At 39.3% G+C, this 26930-nt stretch overlaps 1 protein-coding gene across 1 annotated transcript; it reads right to left on the reverse strand.

The window, feature by feature from the left end:
* Positions 1–499: 499 nt before the first annotated feature.
* Positions 500–23516, reverse strand: LOC143997950 (serine/threonine-protein kinase SBK1-like). The gene is made up of 4 exons (XM_077493765.1): positions 23457–23516; positions 2440–2608; positions 1554–1756; positions 500–1267 (listed from the first exon to the last, which is right to left on the reverse strand). The coding sequence occupies exons 1-4, from the start codon at positions 23514–23516 to the stop codon at positions 500–502; spliced, it is 1200 nt and encodes a 399-aa protein (XP_077349891.1).
* Between the last annotated feature and the right edge of the window lie 3414 nt (positions 23517–26930).

The raw sequence follows: 26930 nt of genomic DNA on the forward strand, positions 1-26930 counted from the left end.
ACTCTATGTAGCCTGCTCGGATTGGCAGAGGTTGTTACTCCAATCCAAGCAGGCTCTGTATTCATTTATAGAATACATCGCTCGCCGGGATTGAATGAATGAATGAATTAAATATTTGTATAGCGCACAATGCGAACTGAATCGCCTCTAGGCACTGTGGCGAGCTTTGATCATCTGCTAAAAGAGGAAGGTCTTGAGTTTTTTCCTAAAAGCCAGGCTCAACGGCATATACTGTTTGCAGCTGAAGCCACATACAGTATTAGCTGACATTTGTGGGCTGACATCCATCGGGCAGCATTGTATACCTGTATACCCGGCGTAAAAGAGGACCCCCGATTTTTGTGCATTTTTTTTAAGTGTAAAAGGTAGTCTTATACGCCAGCAAATACAGTACATATAGAATGTTATGATCAAATTATTTCCCCAAGAAATTCACATACCTGAGAAAAGTAGAACATATGTGATGATGTTTCAGACGAGCCATCACCAATATTCCTCATCAAACATAAATCGGTGACTCTGACATGTGGTCCTTCTGTGGCTCTGGAATCATCTCAGACTGAGATACATGAGGGTCGGTGGTCAGAAGGTAAGACAAGGTGCCGATACTTGATAAGATGGAGACAGTGCTCTGTGATGTGTTCACGTGGGAAGCCAATGTTACTTCGGACTGGACTGAAGAAATCCTTTCAATGGAATCATCTTCCTCTTGTATTAAAGTCGACTCTGGAGTTTCTTCTTTCCAGCTTTCACTCAGGTATTTCAAGACTTCCGAAGTTTTACTTCTTTTGGTGTGGTCAATTGCCAAAAGAGCAATAAACATTCTTTGTATCCCAGCAGGAACCTTTTCCCATGCTTCCGGAGGATTAACCTCCTGGAAATCATTTTGCCAGTCAACATACTGTTTATATGCTTCATCTTCAAGCATGGCCATCCGCCATGGAAACTCTCCTGTGATTAGGCAGTAAATGACGACACCAAACGCCCACACATCAAGGCCGCCATCTACAGCCAGTCCATCTGAAATAGCCAGGTTAAACATCTCTGGGGCCATGTACGATTTGCTTCCACATCTTGCTCTAATAACTGTCCCTGTTACCTTAGTGAGTCCAAAGTCTGTGATCTTAACACAATGGCAGTCCTGGTCAAACACCAGAACATTTCCTGGCTTGAAGTCCATGTGTACAAGACCTTTCTCAGATATGAATTCCAGAGCACTGGACATCTGTACAGCACACCTCTTTGCTGCGTCTTCTGGAATTCCCACCTAGAAAAAGTTCAAAAACATAATAGATGTTAAATACAGTAGGGGAGAATAGGGATAAAGAGTCAGTTAAAAGCATACATGTATGGCCACAGTTTTTTATTTATTTTAGGCTAGGGATGGATTTTATAGTTGAACGTGTCACCCCCCAGGGAAATTTGCTTTGTCTTAATTACAGTGGTCACCAAGACATTTAGAAAAAAGTGATGGGAATCTCAAATTATTTGTTTTAACCTTTTTTTAATGATTTAATAAAGAATCGGCCATTCCTACAACTTAATGTACTTACATGTGGAAAGATCATGGAGAACAGATCTCCAACAGGTGCCAGTTCCTGGGCAAAGACGAAGTAGTCAATGGTGGAGAAGAAGAAGCCAAAACATCCGATGATATTTTGATGAGAAGACAGTAAGAATGAAATACTGAATTCATGGAGGAAAGACCGCTGACTGATTTTGTCCTTATCCATAACCTTCATTGCCATTCTTTGACCTGTGAAAAAATGAAATAACTTGGATCAAGAACTAGAAATGTTCAATTGGTAATTTCTATATGTTTAATTTTAAAATATTTAATATTTTAAGAAGATCTGCTCCTGCCAGATTGAGACTGTATTATGCTTTACTGGAAGCTAAACTACAGCTTTACCAGCACTCATCTGTACAGGAACCTCTCCAGATAGAGCCCACCTCAATTCTTGACTAGAGAACATCCAACATCATATCATCTCCAGCCTGACTGTTCCTAACCCCTTATTTTAATTCATTGGACTCCACATCACATGTGATCATAATCTATGGTGTTCTACATACAAATATAGTTCATCTAGGGAAGCCCACTCTTCCAGACAGATATGTACCCATCAATACATTTTGATATTTGCATAACTCCTCCCAAGAAACAGCCCAATAATCAGGTCTCTAAATCATTTTTTCCAACATGAATATTTGCAAAAAATTCTATTCATAACGATGTAATAAATTCACGTAATGGGCCATATTTGCTCTACCTGCTATTCTTTATTACAAGCTTTGCACAGTGATTATACTTTACTGTCCCTTTTATTTTAGACGAAGTCTACAACTAGTGACCTCTTGGAAAAAGCCTGTATCTTGCAGAATGAATTTGCATCCCTATACATAGAGGATACTGAAATAGCAGCTAGATTCACTAACCTGTTTGCTCGTCCTTCACCAAGAATACATTTCCATATCCGCCTTTTCCAAGCTCCTCCTCAATGAGGAAGTACTTTTCAAAGTCGATCTGCTGTAGTCCTTGTGCATAGAAGGAGACCATTCTATCCAAAAGACCTTCCACATTATGGTCAACAGAGGCCATAGTTTCCTGCGGAGCAAAACATTAAAACTTGTTACATTAATAAGCAAAAAAAGTACATTTGAAAAGAAACTTTAGAAATGTGCCAAATATAAATACTGTTACCTGCCGTTATAAACCTATAAAAACAAAATGCCTAATAGACCCCCATATCTACATGTACAGGGTGGACATTAAATATGGAGATTGAACACAACCAAAATATATTTAGTACAGCTAAAGGACATTGAGCAAGTACCAAAAACAAAAGGAATCCCCAAGACATATAATACACAAATAGCAGGATATAGCCAATAGTTTCCAATAGTTTCCAGTTTGCGCGCGCGCGTGTGAGAGTGGGGGAAGGGGCTCTCTAGAACTGGGTCAAAAGACTCATTTTATCTTGAAGTGTCCTTCAGGAAAGGAACGTAACAAACCTGATGTATCTGCTGCCAGAAGCAGCTTGGTGACCCTCATATTTCTGGCAGATCCCGTCATTAAAAGACTAAACATTCCATAAGGATGACCTACAAAAGATATTCTGCTTTCTTGTTGCCAACCAGCTATGCCGAGTTTCAGTTTCATTACATAAAGTCGGGAGGATGAACACCGAGCTTAGCCAGATAAGAAGCGTAATTTTAATCAGAACTATCATGTAAAATATGGAATTGGTTTCTGCACCGTTTGTAATCAATAGACAGCAGAGACCATGCTAAAGGCCATCAGAAGATATTACTGAAACTTCCTTAAATCATTCTCCCCAAAATGTCAAAGTCCTAGAATGACCCACGATAACCAAACACTCAATTTCCACATCCCTTTTCAGCCACCCTTAATCATTTTCAAGGTATTTTTTGTACAGATTGGAATATACTTGTAAGAAGAGCCTTAGATAAATTATACATGACTTGGCCACCAAAACTCATCTATTTCCCTTTGTATTACATCACACAAATTACAGCCTCAATTTTTTTTACACATCCCGTATTACTAAAACCTTTTTCATCAGGGTGATCATGGCAAGCCTCCAATGTCTATCCTGTCTTCTGTATACATTGTATTACATGTTATCCTGTCCTGAACCTCAACCCATTGCCCAATTTCTCAGTTATTCATATATACATTTTTATATATTTATTACATACACCTCATACATCTCTGGAGAATTACTATCAAAATGTTCATTAAATAATAAAGATCTAATGATTGGTTCGATTAAAGTTCCTTACCTTAATGTGGTGAGTTTTCAGCGGTGATGAAGTCAGATTAGTTTTCCTGAATATTCCTGTTCCTCTGCAGTTCAACACTGGACAACGTCACCAAATCTCCAGCTAGGCTGTAATAGATGAGTATACCGGGATCTCTGGAAGTAGAATCACTGATCAGAGGAGGGAAAGTTCCACTTTATACAAGGGAGATGGGCGGGGAAAGCAGAGAATGAAGTGTTCCATTGGCTGACTTCTAATGAAAATGTTGTGTAAATAACCCTGTACTGTTCTTGCCAATTTGCATATAAACAGGTTTTCTACAGAACAGGCTATGAGATTAAACACTCTAAAACCCACATTTTTTAAAACTTTACTGAGTTTTAAATTTAAACTTTCTACCATATTAACTAAAAAATGGCAATTTTTGTATATATATATATATATATATATATATATATTTTTTTTTTAACTCTAATTCTAGTTTGAGTAACTAATACATGATGGAGTACTAACCAGATAATTAATGAGAAAAAAAAGTGTAACATTGGCTGTAGGTTCTTGTGGGTTATTTTATACCATTATGTTTTATTTCTTAATATTGAACACCAAAGGGTTTAGTTAAAAGGGGACTTTATTGAAAAAAATAAAATGACTATGACATGAAATTCATATAAAAATATCTTTATGAAGATTAAAAGGACCTGTCAGGATTGGACTATTGGAGCTGCCATGTCTGTTTTTTTCTAGAGATTCATCTCGAAACACCCTGATCATGTCTTCATTACTTTGGTGAGTCATTGACCAAAAACAATCATGTGTATATCAAGTAATAGAAAATATCATACCGACATGATATTCTGGGTGAAGGACAAATTAAGTATTGAGACAAGGATAACAAAAATCGGTAGCTATCACTTTCAAAAGCGACAACCTTTTAAAAATGCTGCTGCTTCTGAATACCCATTAAAAAAAGAAAGTGGTTTATACATAACTATTCTAACCATTAACACAACAGTAGAGTTTGCCATGGCATTAAGGAGGCCTTAAATCATAGTTTCACTACAGAATGGACTCATTGGCAAAAACGATTAATTTCTTTAACTGCTGGAAATTCAGTTCCCGTGATTAGAGAAATAGTCTAGATCATCTTTTCACGTCCAGGGTTCCATGTATCTATAAGGTTCCTCCAGAGGTTGCTAAGGGTTCCTTGACCAAAAAGTAATTTCTACCTTGTCTATAAGTAGCAACCAACACCATTGATCTTTGTAGATATCTGTAAGGAAGATTCTTCTGACTGACCACAAATTTAGGAAACATTCTTTCCACTGACCATCACACTAATGTACACAGAGCTTTGGATATAATAGTCATTAGAAGGGGATCTCTGAGATTTGAAAAGTAATTGCAGTGGTTCCTCCATTTTGAAGAGTTTGAGAAAGGATGGTTTGGACAATCCAAAAAATTAGATTTATATAGGAGAAACATACATTATATGTGATCAGTTTAAAATAAAGCTAAACATAAGGGACCACAGGGCTCTTGCTATAATGTAACACATCACGTGAGCACGTTCGTTATTTTTGCGCATTATAGCAAAAATATGTCCATGCTTCACCTAGTCACTCTATTGCCACCTTCTTCCAGTCTTTTGGGTCCAGAGACTTTAGCTTTATTTATTTGGCAGCCAGGTTTGATGTAACTTTGTTTTGGCACCTATTCCTGCTATGCAGAGATCTCATGTTGAGTTGTTCTGTATGACAGTCAATGTACAATTCAGAAAATAAATCTAGTAGACATGAAAAGAGCTTCCATGACACAAGAGCCATATGGTGTCTCTTCTGCCATTAAAATCTACCTGCTAGCATTTATTTTCAACAAAGGTGTTGAGCTTTGCTTCAAGTAGAAAAAATAATGTTTATGTTTACAAAAAAGGGAAACATTTTTTGTTTTACTTCCCCTCATCTCAAAGTTTTATCAGGCTGAATAGAATGTATAAAAGCAATACACATGCTATGTAGCTTCCCCTTTATGTCATCTGTTGTGCATCAGAAATGTCTACTGCATGGAGATGACCACTAAAAGAAGAACCTAAAAATTTAAAATTTAGTGAAAATATAATTATCCAAATGTTTAACTGGTCACTGGTTTATAACAAATACAACTGAGATCGTGTTATTCACTTAAAATGTACTTTTAGTTTTGCTAAAAATATTTGACAACTATCTACAGAATACAGAGGGAACTTTCACACCCAGGACATAACTGAACTCATTGGCGATGGGCATGTGAATTGATATGTTAAAGAGGAGGTAGAATGCCTGGGTGAGGTGTGACTGTTGATACTGTTTCCATCACAATGACCATGCTTATGGAAGCCAACCTCCATTGTTGGGACTTCATTGTTGGGACTGGTGGGGTCCAACTGTGATCCTCAGGGAATGCCAAATTTGCATGATAATCTCAGGATAGGAAGGGGCCTCCATAGTCCATATCTTTTTTTTTTTAATCTCATTATATAGCCCATCACTTGCTCTGAATATAAGAAGTCTATAATAAGAATTAATGGATCTTTATTCAGAACAGTACAATATTAAAATTCATAATTCTGATAGGATAATGCTGTGCCATCTTCATGAACATCTTTCCATGGTGATTTTATTATAGTAAAGCAAATTCAGTAGAGGCCTTTGAACAAGATTTCTTGCCTTTCTGAAATTATACTTCAAAAGGGTGATCACAGATTTCCTAAGAAGTATGTTTAAGACATAGGAATTTAAAGATATGCATCACTTTGAATGCAGAGCATTGTGAATGTTTGATGAAAAGATTGATAAGGAATTGTAGACACCGAGTTTTTTTAAAACATTTAGATTTATAAATTTGAAAATGCTCAGCTGAAAGTGGAACTAAATATAAGGGCCTCCAGTCCATAATGGGAAAGTATGCACATCATATTAGCACATTATGGTGGACTTACCTCGCACAATGCCCATTTTCTACCTAGTTGTTCCAAAGTCAGGAGGATGAACACCGAGCTCAGCCAGATAGGAAGTGTAATTTTAATCAATCATGTAAAATATGGAAATAGTTTCTGCACCGTTTGTAATCAATACAAGACAGCAGAGACCATGCTAAAGGCCATCAGAAGATAATACTGACACTTCTTTAAATCATTCTCCTTAAAACATAAGTCCTAGAATGACCCACGATAACCAAACACTTAATTTCCACATCCCTTTTCAGGCACCCTTAATCATTTTCAAGGTATTTTTTGTACAGATTGGAATATACTTGTAAGAAGAGCCTTAGATAAATTATACACGACTTGGCCACCAAAACTCATCTGTTTCCCTTTGTATTACATCACACAAATTACAGCCTCATTTTTTTTTTTATTTTTTTACATATCCCATATTACTAACAACTTTTTCATCGGGGTGATCATGGCAAGCCTTCCATGTCTATCCTATCTTCTGTATACATTGTATTACATGTTATCCTGTCCTGAACTTCAACCCATTGCCCATTTTCTCAGTTATTTATATATAGTTTTTTAGATATTACATACACCTCATACATCTCTGCAGAATTACTATACAAATGTTCATTAAATAATAAAGATCCAATGATTGGTTAGATGAAAGTTCCTTACCTTAATGTGGTGTGGATTCAGCGGTGATGAAGTCAGATTAGTTTTTTGGAATATTCCTGTTCCTCTGCAGTTCAACTCCGGACAACGTCACCAAATCTCCAGCTAGGCTGTAATAGATGAGTATACCGGGATCTCTGGAAGTAGAATCACTGATCAGAGGAGGGAAAGTTCCACTTTATACAAGGGAGATGGGCAGGGAAGGCAGAGAATGAAAGAGTTCCATTGGCTGACTTCTAATGGAAATGTTGTGTAAATAGCCCCACATTGTTCTTGCCAATTTGCAAATAAACAGGTTTTCTACAGAACAGGTGATGAGATTAAACACTCTGAAACCCACATTTTTTTAAACTTTACTGAGTTTTAAATTTAAACTTGCCACCATATTAACTAGAAATTATATATATATAACCAAAAATTGCCATTTTCTAGTTAATATGGTGGCAAGTTTAAATTTAAAACTCAGTAAAATATATATATATATATATATATATATATATATATATATATATATATATATATATATATATATATATATATTTTTTTTTTTTTAACTCTAATTCTAGTTTGAGTAACTAATACATGATGGAGTACTAACCAGATAATTGAGAAAAAAATGTAACATTGGCTGTAGGTTCTTGTGGGTTATTTTATACCATTATGTTTTATTTCTTAATATTGAACACCAAAGGGTTTAGTTAAAAGGGGACTTTATTGAAAAAAAGAAAATTACTATAACATGAAATCCATATAAAAATATCTTTATGAAGATTAAAAGGACCTGTCAGGATTGGACTATTGGAGCTGCCATGTCTGGGCTTTTTTCTAGAGATTCATCTCCAAACACCCTGATCATGTCTTCATTACTTTGGTGAGTCATTGACCAAAAACAATCATGTGTATATCAAGTAATAGAAAATATCATACCGACATAATATTCTGGGTGAATGACATATTAAGTATTGAGACAAGGATAACAAAAATCGGTAGCTATCGCTTTCAAAAGCGACAAACTTTTTAAAATGCTGCTGCTTCTGAATACCCATTAAAAAAAAGAAAGAAAGTGGTTTATACATAACTATTCTAACCATTAACACAACAGTAGAGTTTTCCATGGCATTAAGGGAGCCTTAAATCATAGTTTCACTACACAATAGACTCTTTGGCAAAAACTATTAATTTCTTTAACTGCTGGAAATTCAGTTCCCGTGATTAGAGAAATGGTCTAGCTCAGCTTTTCACGTCCAGGGTTCCATGTATCTATAAGGTTCGTCCAGAGGTTGCTAAGGGTTCCGTGACCAAAAAGTAATTTCTACCTTGTCGATAAGTAGCAACCAACACCATTGATCTATCTAAATATCTGTAAGGAAGATTCTTCTCACTGACCACAAATTTAGGGAACATTCTTTCCACTGACCATCACACTAATGTACACAGAGCTTTGGATATAATAGTCATTAGAAGGGGATCTCTGAGATTTGAAAAGTAATTGCCGTGGTTCCTCCATTTTGAAGAGTTTGAGAAAGGATGGTTTGGACAATCCAAAAAAAAGGAGATTTATATAGGAGAAACATACATTATATGTGATCAGTTTAAAATAAAGCTAAACATAAGGGATCACAGGGCTCTTGCTATAATGTAACACATCACGTGAGCACGTTCGTTATTTTTGCGCATTATAGCAAAAATATGTCAATGATTCACCTAGTCACTCTATTGCCACCTTCTTCCAGTCTTTTGGGTCCAGAGACTTTAGCTTTATTTATTTGGCAGCCAGGTTTGGTGTAACTTTGTTTTGGCACCTATTCCTGCTATGCAGAGATCTCATGTTGAGTTGTTCTGTATGACAAAAGGAAAAAAGAGGATAAAACTGCGCTACGGGAAAAGCAAATAGTATTGAACGGAAGCTGCAATTCAAATGTACACCAAAAATACACCAAACAGAAATAGAAAGAAAAAAGAACTGCGCTAACCACAAATACCCAATACGATTAGGGTATATAGAAGTGCCAGACCCACACTGTGGGTCTTAGTATCTGATGTCTCTAAGGCCACCTCCAAAGTGTAGTGTAAACCATATACGGATAAATGCAATTGAATACAAAAACAAACCATAAATACGTGTCAAATAATGTGAATTCCCCAAACACAGTATAAGTATATCAAACTCTGTGTATGGACCCCTAAACCATAAAAATGAGAATATGAAAAAAATATTTGCTATTAAGCATAAATGGGCTAACAAAAGAATATATATTTGTGTTTAGAGACACTCTATATAATGTCCATATAGTCATGTGTCAAAAATAATAATAATGGAATGTCCATATAGTGAACAAACACCAGTGAAGCAAAAATTCAAATGAAGTACGGCAGTGAAGAAAAGTTCCAAACAGCTGAATTACAGATACACGAATTGAAAATCTTCTCCAAAGATGTGGTGTGCTTATCCCATCACCGAATAAATGAATTGGCTCCTTACCAGATCCAAGCGACCCCCCGTTACAGAGGGTCACCACAAGCAGCAGCAGTCAAAGGGTATCCGGATAACACTTCCTCCTCAGGTGATCACGAATCTTCCACGCGATAGGGTTATGGCTGTCACTCACTCCCAACTCGACGTGGTATCACATAAGGAAAAACATAGGCATCTGATTGGCTGGAGGGAGCGGGCGGTTAGCGCGCCCAGGCCGAGCGGCGCCATTTTGTAGGTGGTTCCTGGAGGAGGGAGTGCGACCCGACATAGCGCTCTCCAGTGGTAAAATCGGAGACTACACCCCCAGCTTCTTCCACACCTCTATCGGAGAACTAGAGCCTATGTTTTTCCTTATGTGATACCACGTCGAGTTGGGAGTGAGTGACAGCCATAACCCTATCGCGTGGAAGATTCGTGATCACCTGAGGAGGAAGTGTTATCCGGATACCCTTTGACTGCTGCTGCTTGTGGTGACCCTCTGTAACGGGGGGTCGCTTGGATCTGGTAAGGAGCCAATTCATTTATTCGGTGATGGGATAAGCACACCACATCTTTGGAGAAGATTTTCAATTCGTGTATCTGTAATTCAGCTGTTTGGAACTTTTCTTCACTGCCGTACTTCATTTGAATTTTTGCTTCACTGGTGTTTGTTCACTATATGGACATTCCATTATTATTATTTTTGACACATGACTATATGGACATTATATAGAGTGTCTCTAAACACAAATATATATTCTTTTGTTAGCCCATTTATGCTTAATAGCAAATATTTTTTTCATATTCTCATTTTTATGGTTTAGGGGTCCATACACAGAGTTTGATATACTTATACTGTGTTTGGGGAATTCACATTATTTGACACGTATTTATGGTTTGTTTTTGTATTCAATTGCATTTATCCGTATATGGTTTACACTACACTTTGGAGGTGGCCTTAGAGACATCAGATACTAAGACCCACAGTGTGGGTCTGGCACTTCTATATACCCTAATCGTATTGGGTATTTGTGGTTAGCGCAGTTCTTTTTTCTTTCTGTTCTGTATGACAGTCAATGTACAATTCAGAAAATAAATCTAGTAGACATGAAAAGAGCTTCCATGACACAAGAGCCATATGGTGTCTCTTCTGCCATTAAAATCTACCTGCTAGCATTTATTTTTCAAACAAAGGTGTTGAGCTTTGCTTCAAGTAGAAAAATGCTTATATTTACAAAAAAGGGAAACATTTTTTTTGTTTTACTTCCCCTCATCTCAATAAAGTTTTATCAGTCTGAATAGAATGTATAAAAGCAATTCACGTGCTATGTAGCTTCCTCTTTATGTCATCTGTTGTTCATCAGAAATGTCTACTGCATGGAGATGACCACTAAAAAGAGAACCTAAAAATCTAAAATTTAGAGAAAATATAATTATCCAAATGTTTAACTGGTCACTGGTTTATAAGAAATACAAATGAGATTGTGTTATTCACTTAAAATGTACTTTTAGTTTTGCTAAAAATATTTGACAACTATCTACAGAATACAGAGGGAACTTTCACACCCAGGACATAACTGAACTCATTGGCGATGGGCATTTGAATTGATATGTTAAAGAGGATGTAGAATGCCTGGCTGAGGTGTGACTGTTGATACTGTTTCCATCACAATGACCATGCTTATGGAAGCCAACCTCCATTGTTGGGACTTCATTGTTGGGACTGGTGGGGTCCAACTGGGATCCTCAGGGAATGCCAAATTTGCATGATAATCTCAGGATAGGAAGGGGCCTCCATAGTCCATATCTTTTTTTTATCTCATTATATAGCCCATCACTTGCTCTGGATATAAGAAGTCTATAATAAGAATTCATGGATCTTGATTCAAAACAGTACAATATTAAAATTCATAATTCTGATAGGTTAATGCTGTGCCATCTTCATGAACATCTTTCCATGGTGATTTTATTATAGTAAAGCAAATTCAGTAGAGGCCTTTGAACAAGATTTCTTGCCTTTCTGAAATTATACTTTAGAAGGGTGATCACAGATTTCCTAAGAAGTATGTTTAAGACATAAGAATTTAAAGATATGCATCACTTTGAATGCAGAGCATTGTGAATGTTTGATGAAAAGATTGATAAGGAATTGTAGACACCGAGTTTTTTTAAAACATTTAGATTTATAAATTTGAAAATGCTCAGCTGAAAGTGGAACTAAATATAAGGGTCTCCAGTCCATAATGGGAAAGTATGCACATCATATTAGCCCATTATGGTGGACTTATCTCACACAATGCCCATTTTCCACCTAGTTGTTCCATTGGCACCTTCTTTTGGTTTTCTGGGTCCAGAGGCTTAAGCTCTCTCTATTGGCTGGCCAGGTATGATATAACGTTGTTCCAGCACTTACTCATGTCATGTAGAGTTTGCATGTGAAGTTGCTTTGTGTGACTGTCTGTGTACAATTCAGAAATAAAGAAAATAGTAGGCATGGAAAGAGCTTCCACCATATGGAGTCTCTCCTGCCATAACAAACTACCAAAAAAAAATGTTGTTATGCTTTAACTACTTCCATACTGCAGGCCGTCATATCCCTTCCTGGGCTTTCAGTGGGGATATCTGAATAGCGCCTGCAGCTGCAGGCATCGTCCAGATATCGTTTTTTTTCAGCCGGTGATTCCCTTTACTGTAAGTACAATCATGGTGGCTAATTAGCTGCTTGAATATTCTTACTGACAATGGGAGGGGACGTCCCGCCTCCTGCTTAAAGAGGACCTGTCATGCACCATTCCTATTATAAGGGATGTTTATATTCCTTGTATTAGGAATAAAAGTCATCAAAAACAAAAAAAAAAAAAAGGGAAAAAGTGTAAAAATAAAAAAAATTAAATTAAATTAACAAAAAAATTCAAGTGCCTCTGCCCCTGCGAGCTCACATGCAGAAGCAAACGCATAAATAGGTCGCGTCCGCACATGTAAACAACGATCAAACCACACATGTGAGGAGGTGTCATCATGAATGTTAGAGTGAGAGCAATAATTCTAGCACCAGACTTCCTCTGTAACTCTAAACATGTAACCTGTAAAAAAATATAATAAAATTGAAAGTGTCGCCTATGGAGATTTTTAAGTACTGAAGATCGGCGCCAAACCACGAGTGTGCGCAATTTTAAAAGTGTGACACATGATGTTACGCTGAGTAAATAGATACCTCACATGTCACATTATACAAAAAAAAGTTATGATTTTGTTTTTTTTCTTATTCATGAAAATGCTTTTGTTTTTTCTCAAATAAAATTGCGTTTGAAAAATTACTGTGCAAATACTGTGTGACATAAAAAGCTCAAATGACCACCATTTTATTCCCTAAGGTATCTGATAAAAAAATATATATATAATATTTGGGGGTTCTCAGTAATTTTCTAGCAAAAAAATTATGATTTTTATATGTAGGAGAGGAGTGCTGGAATTTGAGCGATATAAAAAATGATCATATGTACAAGAAGGGAGATGCAATTCCTCATTATAATATTATATATATAAAGTTTGAGGCAAAACCAAAATGTATTTTTAGTAATTAATCCAATCCCAGTTGGATTGAGGTGAACTAAAGCAACATCGATAAGATGGAATACAAAAATATTCTATATAAATAATCAGATTCCATCTAATCGATGTTGCTTTAGCTGACCTCAACTGGGATTAGATTAATTACTAAAAATATATTTTGGTTTTGACTCAAACTTTGACAATGACTCTATATTCTGCAACTAGATGCAAATGTTATGCCCAGGACAGAACTGATCATCTTTATGGTGATTGGATTGTGAATTGATATGGTAAAGAAGAAGTAGAATACCTGGCTGAGGTGTGACGGCCGATACAGTTTCCATCACAATGGCCATGTTTATGGAAGCCAACCTCCATTGTTGGGACTGGTGGTGTCAAGCTGTGGCCCTCAGGTGATGCCAAATTTACATGATTATCTCAGTATTGGAAGGGACACGGCTACTTATTGCATCTTTTAGCATTAAAGGGAAAAACCTTCCCAATTGATTGTAGTCTTGTGGGGGGAGGGGTTTTAGTTCATTATAAAATATTTGCTTTTGGGGTGTAGGGTGTCTCAATGCACAATGAAATTCAGCTTTTATTAAACATGACTAATGCAGCCACCACATTAGAAAGATTGGTATAATCATTTTTTTTTTTACACTTTTTCAGCCCCGGAAGGTTTTACCACCTTTAATGACCAGGCCACTGTTTGCGATACGGCACTGTGTTACTTTAACTGACAATTGCACGCGTGAGACATTGTACCCGAATAACATTTATGTTCCCTTTTTTTCCCCCACAAATAGAGCTTTCTTTTGGTGGTATTTGATCACCTCTGCAGTTTTTATGTTTTGTGCTATAAACAAAAAAAGGAGCAACAAATTTTGAAAAAAAATAAGTTTTTTTTTTTTTGGATATGTATTATAGCAAAAAGTAAGTCCAGTTTAGTCCAATATGTATTTTCCTATATACTTTTTATATATATTTTTTAAGTGTATATTGATTGGTTTGCACAAAAAGTTATAGTGTATACAAAATAGGGGATACATTTATGGCATTTTTATTATTATTTTGTACTAGTAATGGCGGTGATCAGTGCTTTTTAGTGGGGCTGCGACATTGCAGCAGACAGATCGGACACTGTTTAGGGACCAGTGACAGTTTTACAGCAATCAGTGCTAAAAAATATGCACTGATCACTGTATAAATGACATTGGCAGGGAAGGTATAAACACCAGGGGTGATCAAAGGTTTATGTGTGTCCTGGGAGGTGTTTCTTACTGTGGGGGGGGGGGGACTGACTGTACAGAAAGAGCGCTGTTCCCGATCACTATGAACAGACAATGTCTCTGTACTCCCTTGTCAGAAAGGGGATCTGCTTTGATTACATAGGCAAATCCCCGTTCTACCTCTCTGTGGAGCGATCGCAGGTGGCCAGCGGATATTGTGGCCGCCGGACCAGTGCATCGGCTCCCTCCGCCACGCACCGCGCATGCACGGCCTGCAGTGTGTCAAGCATGAAACAATGTACAGGTATGTTGTTTCATGCAAAAAACGCCGCCCTGCCGCAGGGCAGTCCTTAAGTGGTTAAAGAAAATCAAATTCGGCACAAATTGTAGGATTTCATATAACTAGCAGACCAAGTCTGTCCATCTATATTTTTAGTAATAGTAATTGTCTTATTAGTTAGAATTAATAACATTAATCTCAATCAACCCATGAATGTTTTATAAAAAAAAACAAAAAAAAAAAACGTCATTGATGTACTGGCAACAGGGAACCTGGAAGAGGAAGCCGTCCACCAATGATATATATATTTTTAAAAGGCGGTGTGGGAGAAGTCCCATGGGCAGATGAACCAGTGGTAGAGTGTTAGACCAATACAGAAGAAGCGGTTACTATAATGCCGTGTACAAATAATCCGATTTTCTGACAACAAAACAGTGGATTTTTTTTCCGAAGGATGTTGGCTCAGACTTGTCTTGCATACACACGGTCACACAAATGTTAGCCCAAAATTCAGAGAGAACGCGGTGTGTACAACACGTACGACGAGCCGAAAAGAAGGAAGTTCAATAGCCAGTACGGCTCCTTCTTCTTGATTCAGAGCATGCGTGGAATTTTCTGCGTCAAACTTGTGTACACGCGGTCAGACTTTCCGACAACAAGTTTTGTTGTCTGAAAAATTTGAGAACCTGCTCTCAAACATTTGTGTGCAGAAATTCCGACAGCAAATGTTCGATGGAGCATACACACCGTCGGACTTCCCAGCAACAAGCTCGCAGCGAACTTTTCCCATTGGAAAATCTGACCATTGTGTACGCGACATAAGAAAGTAAAATGAATATACTAAATACATTTCATTAGCGTTGGTGGTGTATTGGGGGGTCTGCTTTATATTTTCCAAGAGTCCAACTTTATTCACAAAGTGGTCTATTTATAAAGGATGTCATCCACACAGCAAATGTTTCCAGGGCACCGGTCCATCTGTATTTTACTGCATTTATTTATTTTATTGTATTTCAATGTGAAGAAGGACACACTGGTTTGTTACTGAAATCGTATAAAAATGTAAAAGATGGATTTTTCCCCTTTTTCCAACAAGATTCGCTCATGTGGTAAATTTTCCAAGAGAGTGAATCCTCTGATAATGAATGCCATATAATAATACAGACGAATGAATGACCATCAAAACTTAACAAATCCTTTATAAATAAACACTTAAAAAGAAAAAGTTGATATTTTATCACAATTTATTTTGTTAGTAAAATTCTAAATAACTTAACAAAAAGTTAAAGTGAAGAAAAAATATCTGAAACTCAATTAAAATTTGTTTAATCGCTTGCTGACCAGCGCACGATGATGTACGTCTGCACAATGGCACGGCTACGCAAACGGGTGTACAGGTACGTTCCCTTTAAGAAGTGACATTGTGGGCATGCACGCTCCGTGACCATGAGACTCTTGGACTCGATGTCCGCCGGAGTCCCGCGATCATGTCACGGAGTGGCAGAACGGGTGGTGATGCCAATGTAAACAAGGCATTTCCCCATTCTGCCTAGTGACATGACACAGATCTACTGCTCCCTGTGATCGGGAGCATTGATCACTGTCATGTCCTAGGTAGCCCTCCCCCCCACAGTTAGAATCACTCCCTAGGACACACTTAACCTCTTTGTTCGCCCCTAACGTTTAACCCCCTTCCCTGCCAGTGTCATTTACACAGTAATCCTTGCATTTTTATAGCACTGATCACACTGTATTTTACTGCATTTATTTTCAAAGAGGATTCCCCCATGTGTAATGTGGCAATTGGGTGAATCTTGTTGGAATTTAAATATGATGGATGAATCTTGTATGTTCCTGGAATCTCTCTATTATGTTGTACGCACTGCAGAGGAGTTAATCTTGATTGGAAATGATGGTGATGCCTTTTTTTTTTGATGACGAAGGTAAATCCTACTTAAATTTCAATGTGAAGGAGGACACATTGGTTCGTTACTGAAATCTTATAAATTGTATGTAGAAGATTTTCCCTTTTTCAAAACAAGATTCGTTATTGTGGTAAATTTTCCAAGAGCGTGAATCCTCTGAAAATGAATGCCATATAATACAGACAAATGAATGCCATATAATACAGACAAATGAACGTCCGGCAAATAAACTTAACAACAAATCCTTCATAAATAGACACTTAAAAAGAAAAAAAAGTTCATATTTTATCAAATTTGATTTTTGTTAGTAAAATTCTAAATAACTTAAAAAGTTAAAATGAAGAAAAAAAAATATCTATTATTAATTAAACTAATTTAATTGTATTTCAAAGTCTACATGGTGACATTGCATTGTAGGCATGCATACAGTTTCCTTCAGTTTCCTTTAGAATTGTTGACAAAAATCTAAAAACTGGAGGTATTTGATATATACCTCTATATATAGCCAACATCCCAAAGTTAGAGATTATCCAAAGTTTTCAAGAGGACGGGGCTTTATAGGCATGGCCTGTTATGCCGCGTACACACGAGCAGACTGTATGACGTACTTAGTCTGGTGGAAAAGTACGCCAGACTGTCCGTCAGACTTTCCGAACGGGCTACTTGCCCACACACACCACTTTTTCAGCGGACTAATACGGCGTACTAAGTCCGCCATACTATCCGCCCTACTTTTGAAATGAACAGACTCGCCCACACACGCGGAGGAAAGTCCGCTCATTTCGAGCGCGTCTTCAGGTAGGCGGGGCCCGCGAAGGAGACGTCGCTGACCCCGCCGCCTGGTATGGACTTAAAGGGGAACCCCAACACCAAAATCGGCGTGGGGGTCCCCCCCAAGTTCACAACAGACCCTTGTCCGAGCACGCTACCCGGCCGGCCAGGAAAGGGGGGCGAGCGAGCGCCCCCCCCTCCTGAGCCGTACCAGGCCACGTGCCCTCAACATGGGGTGGGTGCCTTGAGGAAGGGGGGGCTGCGCAGCCCCCCCACCCCAAAAGCACCTTGTCCCCATGTTGATGAGGACAAGGGCCTCTTCCCGACAACCCTGGCCGTTGGTTGTCGGGGTCTGCGGGCGGGGGGGCTTATTGGAATCCGGGAGCCCCCTTTAATAAGGGGGCCCCCAGATACCGGCCCCCCACCCTATGTGAATGAGTATGGGGTACAATGTACCCCTACCCATTCACCTGTAAAATAAAAGTACAAAAAAAAAAAACACAACACACGAGATAAAATACTTTATTGCACAGCTCCGGGGGTCTTCCGTCTTCGGGGGTCTTCTCGCCGGACTCCTATGTTGAAAAGTATGTAGAGGTAAGACCTTTGACACCCAGTACATGCTCAGCGGCTGAGCTTCTTGTTCCCCCTTGGTGATTGACATATGCCACAGCCGTGGCGTTGTCTGACTGGATCCTGATCGGACGCCCTTGCAGTCTCATCGACCATATGGAGAGGCACAGCCTGTTCACTCTCAATTCAAATAGATTGATATGCAACTATCATGTCCTATCAAACCGTATAGGTTTAGAAGATATTTCTTGGACCTACGGGTAAGCCTTAAAGTGGTTGTAAACCCTTACAACCAACTTTGACCTACAGGTAAGCCTAGATTAAACCTGTAGGTCCAAGAAATAACTCCTAAACATATATGGTTTAGATATTTACCCATAGACAGCCACCCCTGTCTATGGTGCATGTGCAAAAAAATTGCCTTTACTTCCTCTTTAATCTAGGCTTACCTGTAGGTCAAAGTGGTTGTAAGGGTTTACAACCACTTTAAGGCTTACCCATGATCACCTTTCTGAATAAAGTGGTGGGGGATTTTGTTGGGGGCATAGATATTCACAATTGTGTATATTGCATTGTCTAATGAGGCTACCAAAATTATGAATTTTCCTTGGGCATCTGTTTTTATATAAATTTGTTGAAAATAGACGATATCTTTTATAGCCGTAATAACTCCTTTTTTTATTTGGTGTTGCTAGAGGTGAATATCTGTGTAAATTGATGGTGTTTAAATGTGGGTGGGTTATCCTTAGCAAAGTTAGATTTTTGGATACAAACAACGTCACTTCCAAATTTAATAGCGTCCGACTGGAGAGCTCTCGATTTAAATGCCCTTCACGTTATCATTATGCTTTTTTAACACAATGAAGAGGTCAATGACATGTCATTTGCTGGTTCGAGCAACAGTTTTCCTTAGTAGATGACAGCGCCGCTTCAGCACTTTCTGTATATCATAGAGACCGGATCTAAAGGGTCTGCTATGAATGGGGGAGACCCCATGTGTTTTTTGTGGGGCTCCCCATTAACATCTCAATCCTCATATGGTCTGGTACAGATGAATGGAATCTCCAGTTGTTTAATTACCTCACCTGGGTTTGCGTCATATGACTTGGGGACTTGAAGTGGCGATATCTGAATGATGGGTGTAGCTGCAGGCCTCATCCAGATATTATTTTCAGCTGGTGATTCCCTGCACAATAGAAGCACCCATAGCAGCTGTTTGCCACTTGTTTTTTTTTTTTGTATTTTTTTTTTACAGGAGACGGGAGGGGACATCCCCTCCCCCTCCCACCGCCTTCTGGTGCTTCTCCGTCTCGCCTGTGTGATCGACGAACCAGAGAATGAACCAGCCAGCGGCGGAAGTTTACCATAGAGCTGACCAAGGACCACATGGTGCCCGGGTCATCTCTATGACTCTCAGGGGCCAGAAGCGATGTCATGATGTCACTTCCGGTGCCGGCAGATGTAAGCACTTGCTTTTTTGTTAAAAGAGCCTGGAGATCTTTTTTTTTTCCCTATAAACCCCACATCTCTCCATAAAGAGGACCAGTCATGCACTATTCCTTACAAAGGATGTTTACTATCCTTGTAATAAAAATAAATGTGATCAAAAATTAAAGGGAAAGTGTAAAAATATAAACAAAAAGAAACCCCCCCCCCCCCCATCCCTGCATGCTCGCACACAGAAGCAAACAAATACATAGGTTGCACCCATAAATATAAACTACATTCAAACTTCACATCTGAGATATCGCCACAAACATTAGAATGAGAGAAATATTTGTAGTTCTAGACCTTCTCTGGAACCCTAGACTGGTAAGCTGTAAAATATATTAAAGCGTAGCTGATGGAGATTTTTAAGTAACACTGTTTGGTGCCATTCAAGGTGTGTGCACAATCTTAAATGTTGACATGTTAGGTATCTAGCTAGGTATCTTTTTATACAAAAAAAAAAAACAGGCTAACTTTTTTTTTTTAAATTCATAAAATTGTTTCCCCCCCCCCAAAAAAAAATGGGTTGAAAAATTGAAGCACAAATACAATGTGACATACAAAGTTGCAACAACTGCCATTTTATTCTCTAGGGTCTCTGCTAAAAAAAAAAAAAAACAAAAAAAAAAAAAATATATATATATATATATATATATATACCGTATATACTCGAGTATAAGCCGAGATTTTCAGCCTCTTTTTTGAGGCTGAAAGTGCCCCCCTCGGCTTATACTCGAGTCATCGCCGTCTGACTGCTCGATCAGCGTATCGAGCAGACAGACGGCGGACATACTACAATTTGAAAGCCGCGCCTCCTTCTCCGCCTCCGCCTGTGATAGGCGGAACACTGAATTTCCCAGCAGCCTGTGTTCCGCCTATCACGGACATCGTCTCATCCTCGTCCGTAGTACGAGGATGAGACGATATCGGTGATAGGCGGAACACAGGCTGCTGGGAAATTCAGTGTTCCGCCTATCACAGGCGGAGGCGGGGCTTTTGAATTTTAGAATGGCCGCCGAGGCGATCCTGGCAAGGCACGGGACGGAGGCAAGGCAAGGCACGGCACGGGACGGGACGGAGGCAAGGCACGACACGACGCGGGACGGAGGCAAGGAGGCAAGGCACGGCACGGGACGGAGGCAAGGAGGCAAGGCACGGCACGGGACGGAGGCAAGGAGGCAAGGCACGGGACGGAGGCTCGGGACACAGGTAGGCTGGACACACACACACACACACACACACACATGGACACACACACACAGGGATGGATGGATGGAGACACACACACACAGGGATGGATGGATGGATGGAGACACACACACACAGGGATGGATGGATGGATGGAGACACACACACACAGGGATGGATGGATGGATGGACACACACACACAGGGATGGATGGATGGATGGACACACACACACACAGGGATGGATGGATGGATGGACACACACACACACAGGGATGGATGGATGGATGGACACACACACACACAGGGATGGATGGATGGATGGACACACACACACACAGGGATGGACGGACACACAGGGACGGACACACACACAGGGATGGACAGGCATATCTCACCCTCGGCTTATACACGAGTCAATAAGTTTGCCAGTTTTTTTGGGGGTAAATTGGGGGCCTCGGCTTATATTCGGTCGGCCTATACTCGAGTATATACGGTATATATATATATATATAGAGAGAGAGAGAGAGAGAGAGAGAGAGATAGATATATAGTTTGGGGATCTTGAGTAATTTTGTAGCAACAAAAAATTATGCTTTTTAAATGTAGGAGAAGTGTTAGATTTGGCCCGGGTACAACGTGGTTGAAAACAGAACAAAGCTGCTGGGAGCGATCATTTTGCTGCAATTTAAATGAGCTTTCTTTGTGGAAATGTCGGTGTTCCTGTAGTAGGTTGCATACATTGTACAGATACACCACTTCACAAGCAGGGTCAGGTCAGACATGATGTTTAATGGGGGTTTGCATTTTTGATGTTTAAATAAGCTTTTACTAAAGCTCAAATTAAATTTTTTGATTTTTTTCTTTGCTATATGTCCCTAAGGGCAGTGCCCAGTTCTGCAATAAATGGAATGTAAAGTGCCTGAAAAATGCCTCATCTGCAGTCCCAGTGTGAAAGCAATTCACACTGGGGCGCTGCGCTGGCAGGACGTCAAAAAAGTCCTGCTAGCAGCATCTTTGGGGCACTTTTGGAGCAGTGTATACATGGCTCCTAGAGTGTCTCTGCCCATTGAAATCCATGGGCAGTGCCGCTGCAACGCTTTTAAACCTTTATTCGGGCACTAGCGGGGATTAAAAGCGCCTCGCTAGTGGCCGAAAAGCTCCTCTAAAACTATGGTAAAGCGCCACTTTACCACTAATGAGCCCGCGCTGTCAGTGTGAAAGGGCTCTAGAGAAAAGGGAGAAAAGAAACACAATACCTTCTCAATGTACTTTAAAAAAAATAAAAATAATAATTACACCCACTCTTCCAGACTGACATCCACCCATCAAGACATTTTCCTAATTGCATAACCCCTCCAGTGTTGTCAGTTCAAACAGGAATTTGGGAGCTAACTGGATTTCTGGCAGGATCAGCGGATATTTTTCTGCATGGCGAAAATCCAAGAGCCCCACCCAGTGCACAGGAGGAGTAACTACTTATGTACAAGTTACATTCCCCCATGTACCAGGCAGGGGTCTTGTTCAACCCCTGGAAATAATCCAGACTTGTCATCTAAAAGATATTGTTGGAGTAAAATAAAGAAAATTATCTGTCAACAGCAAACATGAATATCGAATTAGTAATAAAAAACTCCACATAGTCAGTTCTAAATTTCTTCATTATAGATTGACTGAATATCCTGCAGTAAATAATAATATATGAGATGCTAAACATTGATAAGGTTACAGACACTGACTACATAGGTGTTTTATGTAAATTAGAAAACAGCCTTAGAATAGCTAATCTTAGTTAATAAGACAGTAGACAATAAACAACGGAATAAAGACCTAAATCATCCAAAAAGAAACCCTCCTTTACTGGTTCTACTCTTTTGATTTATACAAACCAAACTCAAGTTCTTATGAATTACTGCACCAAATATGTAAACATTTTTCTTGGCAATGTCATATTGAAATTAATCAGTAAATATTTTAAAATAATTAATCACAAAATGATAAGAAAATACCCAACAAGGGTCCTGCTATTACCATTGTAAGCTTGAAGACCTTTCATATCAACCTTCATTTTAGTTTTGCTTTAATAATCATAACTGCAAGGCCGAGCCCCACCACTCTGAGAATGGCTAACAAAAGTTATATGTGCCATTGGCATACATCCCAACTTCCTCAGATGAAAGGGAAGGACACATAACACAAAGTATGTACACATAAAATGTGCCAGTCCCGCGTTCGCATTAGTTTAATCGCTGGATGAAAGATTTACTCCACCACAACATTATTGGTAGTGAAATAGTACATTTCTTTGGAGATCTGTACAGCAGAAGAGGGACAACTGAGGAGTACGGAGGGATTTATTTCCAAAAAAAGAAGTAATCTCGCTATATGCTTTGGATGAAGATTCCATGCCTTTAGTAACACAGGAATATTAGTGGTGGATATAGATAAGAAATCAAGATGAAGAACTGCAAGTGTGACATGGCCCTAAAAGTTGGAGTGGCCTACAACATACATATAGAATGTTATGATCAAATTATTTCCCCAAGAAATTCACATACCTGAGAAAAGTAGAACATATGTGATGATGTTTCAGACGACTCATCACCAATATTCCTCATCAAACATAAATCGGTGACTCTGACATGTGGTCCTTCTGTGGCTCTGGAATCATCTCAGACTGAGATCTAGAAGGGTCTGTGGTCAGAAGGTAAGACAAGGTGCAGATACTTGATGAGATGGAGACAGTGCTCTGTGATGTGTTCACGTGGGAAGCCAATGTTACCTCGGACTGGACTGAAGAAATCCTTTCAATGGAATCATCTTCCTTTTGTATTAATGTTGACTCTGGAGTTTCTTCTTTCCAGCTTTCACTCAGGTATTTCAAGACTTCCGAAGTTTTACTTCTTTTGGTGTGGTCAATTGCCAAAAGAGCAATAAACATTCTTTGTATCCCAGCAGGAACCTTTTCCCATGCTTCTGGAGGATTAACCTCCTGGAAATCATTTTGCCAGTCAACATACTGTTTATATGCTTCATCTTCAAGCATGGCCACCCGCCATGGAAACTCTCCTGTGATTAGGCAGTAAATGACGACACCAAACGCCCACACATCAAGGCTGCCATCTACAGCCAGTCCATCTGAAATAGCCAGGTTAAACATCTCTGGGGCCATGTACGATTTGCTTCCACATCTTGCTCTAATAACTGTCCCTGTTACCTTAGTGAGTCCAAAGTCTGTGATCTTAACACAATGGCAGTCCTGGTCAAACACCAGAACATTTCCTGGCTTGAAGTCCATGTGTACAAGACCTTTCTCAGATATGAATTCCAGAGCACTGGACATCTGCACAGCACACCTCTTTGCTGCGTCTTCTGGAATTCCCATCTAGAAAAAGTTCAAAAATATAATAGATGTTAAATACAGTAGGGGAGAATATGAGGATAAATGAAGAGTCAGTTAAAAGCATACATGTATGGCCACAGTTTTTTATTTATTTTAGGCTAGGGATGGATTTTATAGTTGAACGTGTCACCCCCCAGGGAAATTTGCTTTGTCTTAATTACAGTGGTCACCAAGACATTTAGAAAAAAGTGATGGGAATCTCAAATTATTTGTTTTAACCTTTTTTTAATGATTTAATAAAGAATTGTCCATTCCTACAACTTAATGTACTTACATGTGGAAAGATCATGGAGAACAGATCTCCAACAGGTGCCAGTTCCTGGGCAAAGACGAAGTAGTCAATGGTGGAGAAGAAGAAGCCAAAACATCTGATGATATTTTGATGAGAAGACAGTAAGAATGAAATACTGAATTCATGGAGGAAAGACCGCTGACTGATTTTGTCCTTATCCATAACCTTCATTGCCATTCTTTGACCTATGAAAAAATGAAATAACTTGGATCAAGAACTAGAAATGTTCAATTGGTAATTTCTATATGTTTAATTTGAAAATATTCAATATTTTAAGAAAATTTGCTCCTGCCAGATTGAAACTGTATTATGCTTCACTGGAAGCTAAACTACAGCTTTACCAGCACTCAGCTTTACAGGAACCTCTCCAGATAGAGCCCATCTCAATTCTGGACTAGAGAACATCCAGTATCATATCATCTCCAGCCTGACTGTTCCTAACCCCTTTATTTTATTCATTGGACTCCACATCACATGTGATCATAATCTATGGTGTTCTACATACAAATATAGTTCATCTAGGAAAGCCCACTCTTCCAGACAGATATGTACCCATCAATACATTTTGATATTTGCATAACTCCTCCCAAGAAACAGCCCAATAATCGGGTCTCTAAATAATTTTTTCCAACATGAATATTTGAAAAAAATTCTATTCATAGAGATGTAATAAATTCACGTAATGGGACATATTTGCTCTACCTGCTATTCTTTATTACGAGTTTTGCACAGTGATTATACTTTACTGTCCCTTTTATTTTAGACTAAGTCTACAACTAGTGACCTCTTGGAAAAAGCCTGTATCTTGCAGATTGAATTTACATCCCTATACATAGAGGATACTGAAATAGTGTCTAGATTAATTCTCTCACCTGTTTGCTCGTCCTTCACCAAGAATACATTTCCATATCCGCCTTTTCCAAGCTCCTCCTCAATGAGGAAGTACTGTTCAAAGTCGATCTGCTGTAGTTCTTGTGAATAGAAAGAGACCATTCTATCCAAAAGACCTTCCACATTATGGTCAACGGAGGCCATAGTGTCCTGCAGAGTAAAACATTAAAACTTTTACATTAATAAGCAAAAAACGTACCTTTGAAAATAAACTTTAGAAATTTGCCAAAATATAAATATTATTACCTGCCATTATAAACCTATAAAAACAAAATGCCTAAGGGCCGGTTCACACTGCGGGCGATGCGAGGCGACACGACTTGCCTCGCCGGGATCTGACAAGTCGCCCCCGTTCTGTACAATGGAACCGTTCTGAGAGGAGCGACTCGAGTCGCTCCGACTCAGAAAAAAGGTTCCTGTACTACTTTTGGGCGACCTCGGGGCGACTTGCATTGACTTCTATACAGAAGTCATTTGCAAGTCGCCGCTGAGGTCGCGGCAGGTCGCGGCGAGGCAAGTCGGTGTCGCCTCGCATCGCCCGCAGTGTGAACCGGCCCTAATAGTCCTCCATATCTACATGTACAATATTTGGGAATAAAAGGTGGACATTAAAGATAGAGATTGAACACAACCAAAATATATTTAGTACAGCTAAAGGACATTGAGCAAGTACCAAAAACAAAAGGAAGCCCCAAGACATATAATACACAAATAGCAGGATATATCCAATAGTTTCCAGTTCAAGTGTGTGTGTGTGTGTGTGTGTGGGGGGGGAGGGGCTCTCTAGAACTGGGTCAAAAGACTAATTTTATCTTGAAGTGTCCTTCAGGAAAGGAATGTAACAAATTTGATGTATCTGCTGCCGGAAGCAGCTTGGTGACCCTCATATTTCTGGCAGATCCTGTCATTAAAAGACTAAACATACCATAAGGATGACCTACAAAAGATACTAGGCTTTCTTGTTGCTAACCAGCTATGCCGAGTTTCAGTTTCATTACATAAAGTCAGGAGGATGAACACCGAGCTCAGCCAGATAAGGCCGCTTACACACGGGCGGACTGTTCGCCCAACCTTGTCCGCTGAACAGTGTTTGGGCGGACAGTCCGCTCGTGTGTGGGCTTTCAGCGGACAGTTTCAGCGAATTTCCGGTCGGGACCCCCGTGAGTCTGGTCGCGGGTCCCGCGGACTCGATCACCGCGGGCATACCCGCGATCGTCTCGCGGGACGGCTGAATGGAGGAAATGCCGTGTAAACAGCATTTCTCCATTCTGCCTAGCAACTAGTGACGCTGATCTCTGCTCCATGTGATTGGAGCAGAGATCACTGTTCACTAAATGAAAGCCCAATCCCCCCACAGTTAGTAACACACCCCTAGGAACACTTAACCCCTACACTGCCACCCACTAGTTAACCCCTTCACTGCCAGTGTCATTTACACAGGAATCA

This window comes from Lithobates pipiens, unplaced genomic scaffold, assembly GCF_037356315.1.
Source record: "Lithobates pipiens isolate NorthernLeopardFrog02 unplaced genomic scaffold, aLitPip1_a1.2 Scaffold_19, whole genome shotgun sequence".
Taxonomy (NCBI): domain Eukaryota; kingdom Metazoa; phylum Chordata; class Amphibia; order Anura; family Ranidae; genus Lithobates; species Lithobates pipiens.

Excerpts from the sequence above, each read along its gene's own strand:
- LOC143997950 (XM_077493765.1), bottom strand. The coding sequence starts at position 23,516 with ATGAGGAATATTGGTGATGAGTCGTCTGAAACATCATCACATATGTTC. Across the intron at positions 2,609-23,456 it reads ATATGTTCTACTTTTCTCAG|GAAACTATGGCCTCTGTTGA; the intron begins GTATGTGAATTT and ends TTTGCTCCGCAG. Across the intron at positions 1,757-2,439 it reads GGTGAAGGACGAGCAAACAG|GTCAAAGAATGGCAATGAAG; the intron begins GTTAGTGAATCT and ends ATTTTTTCACAG.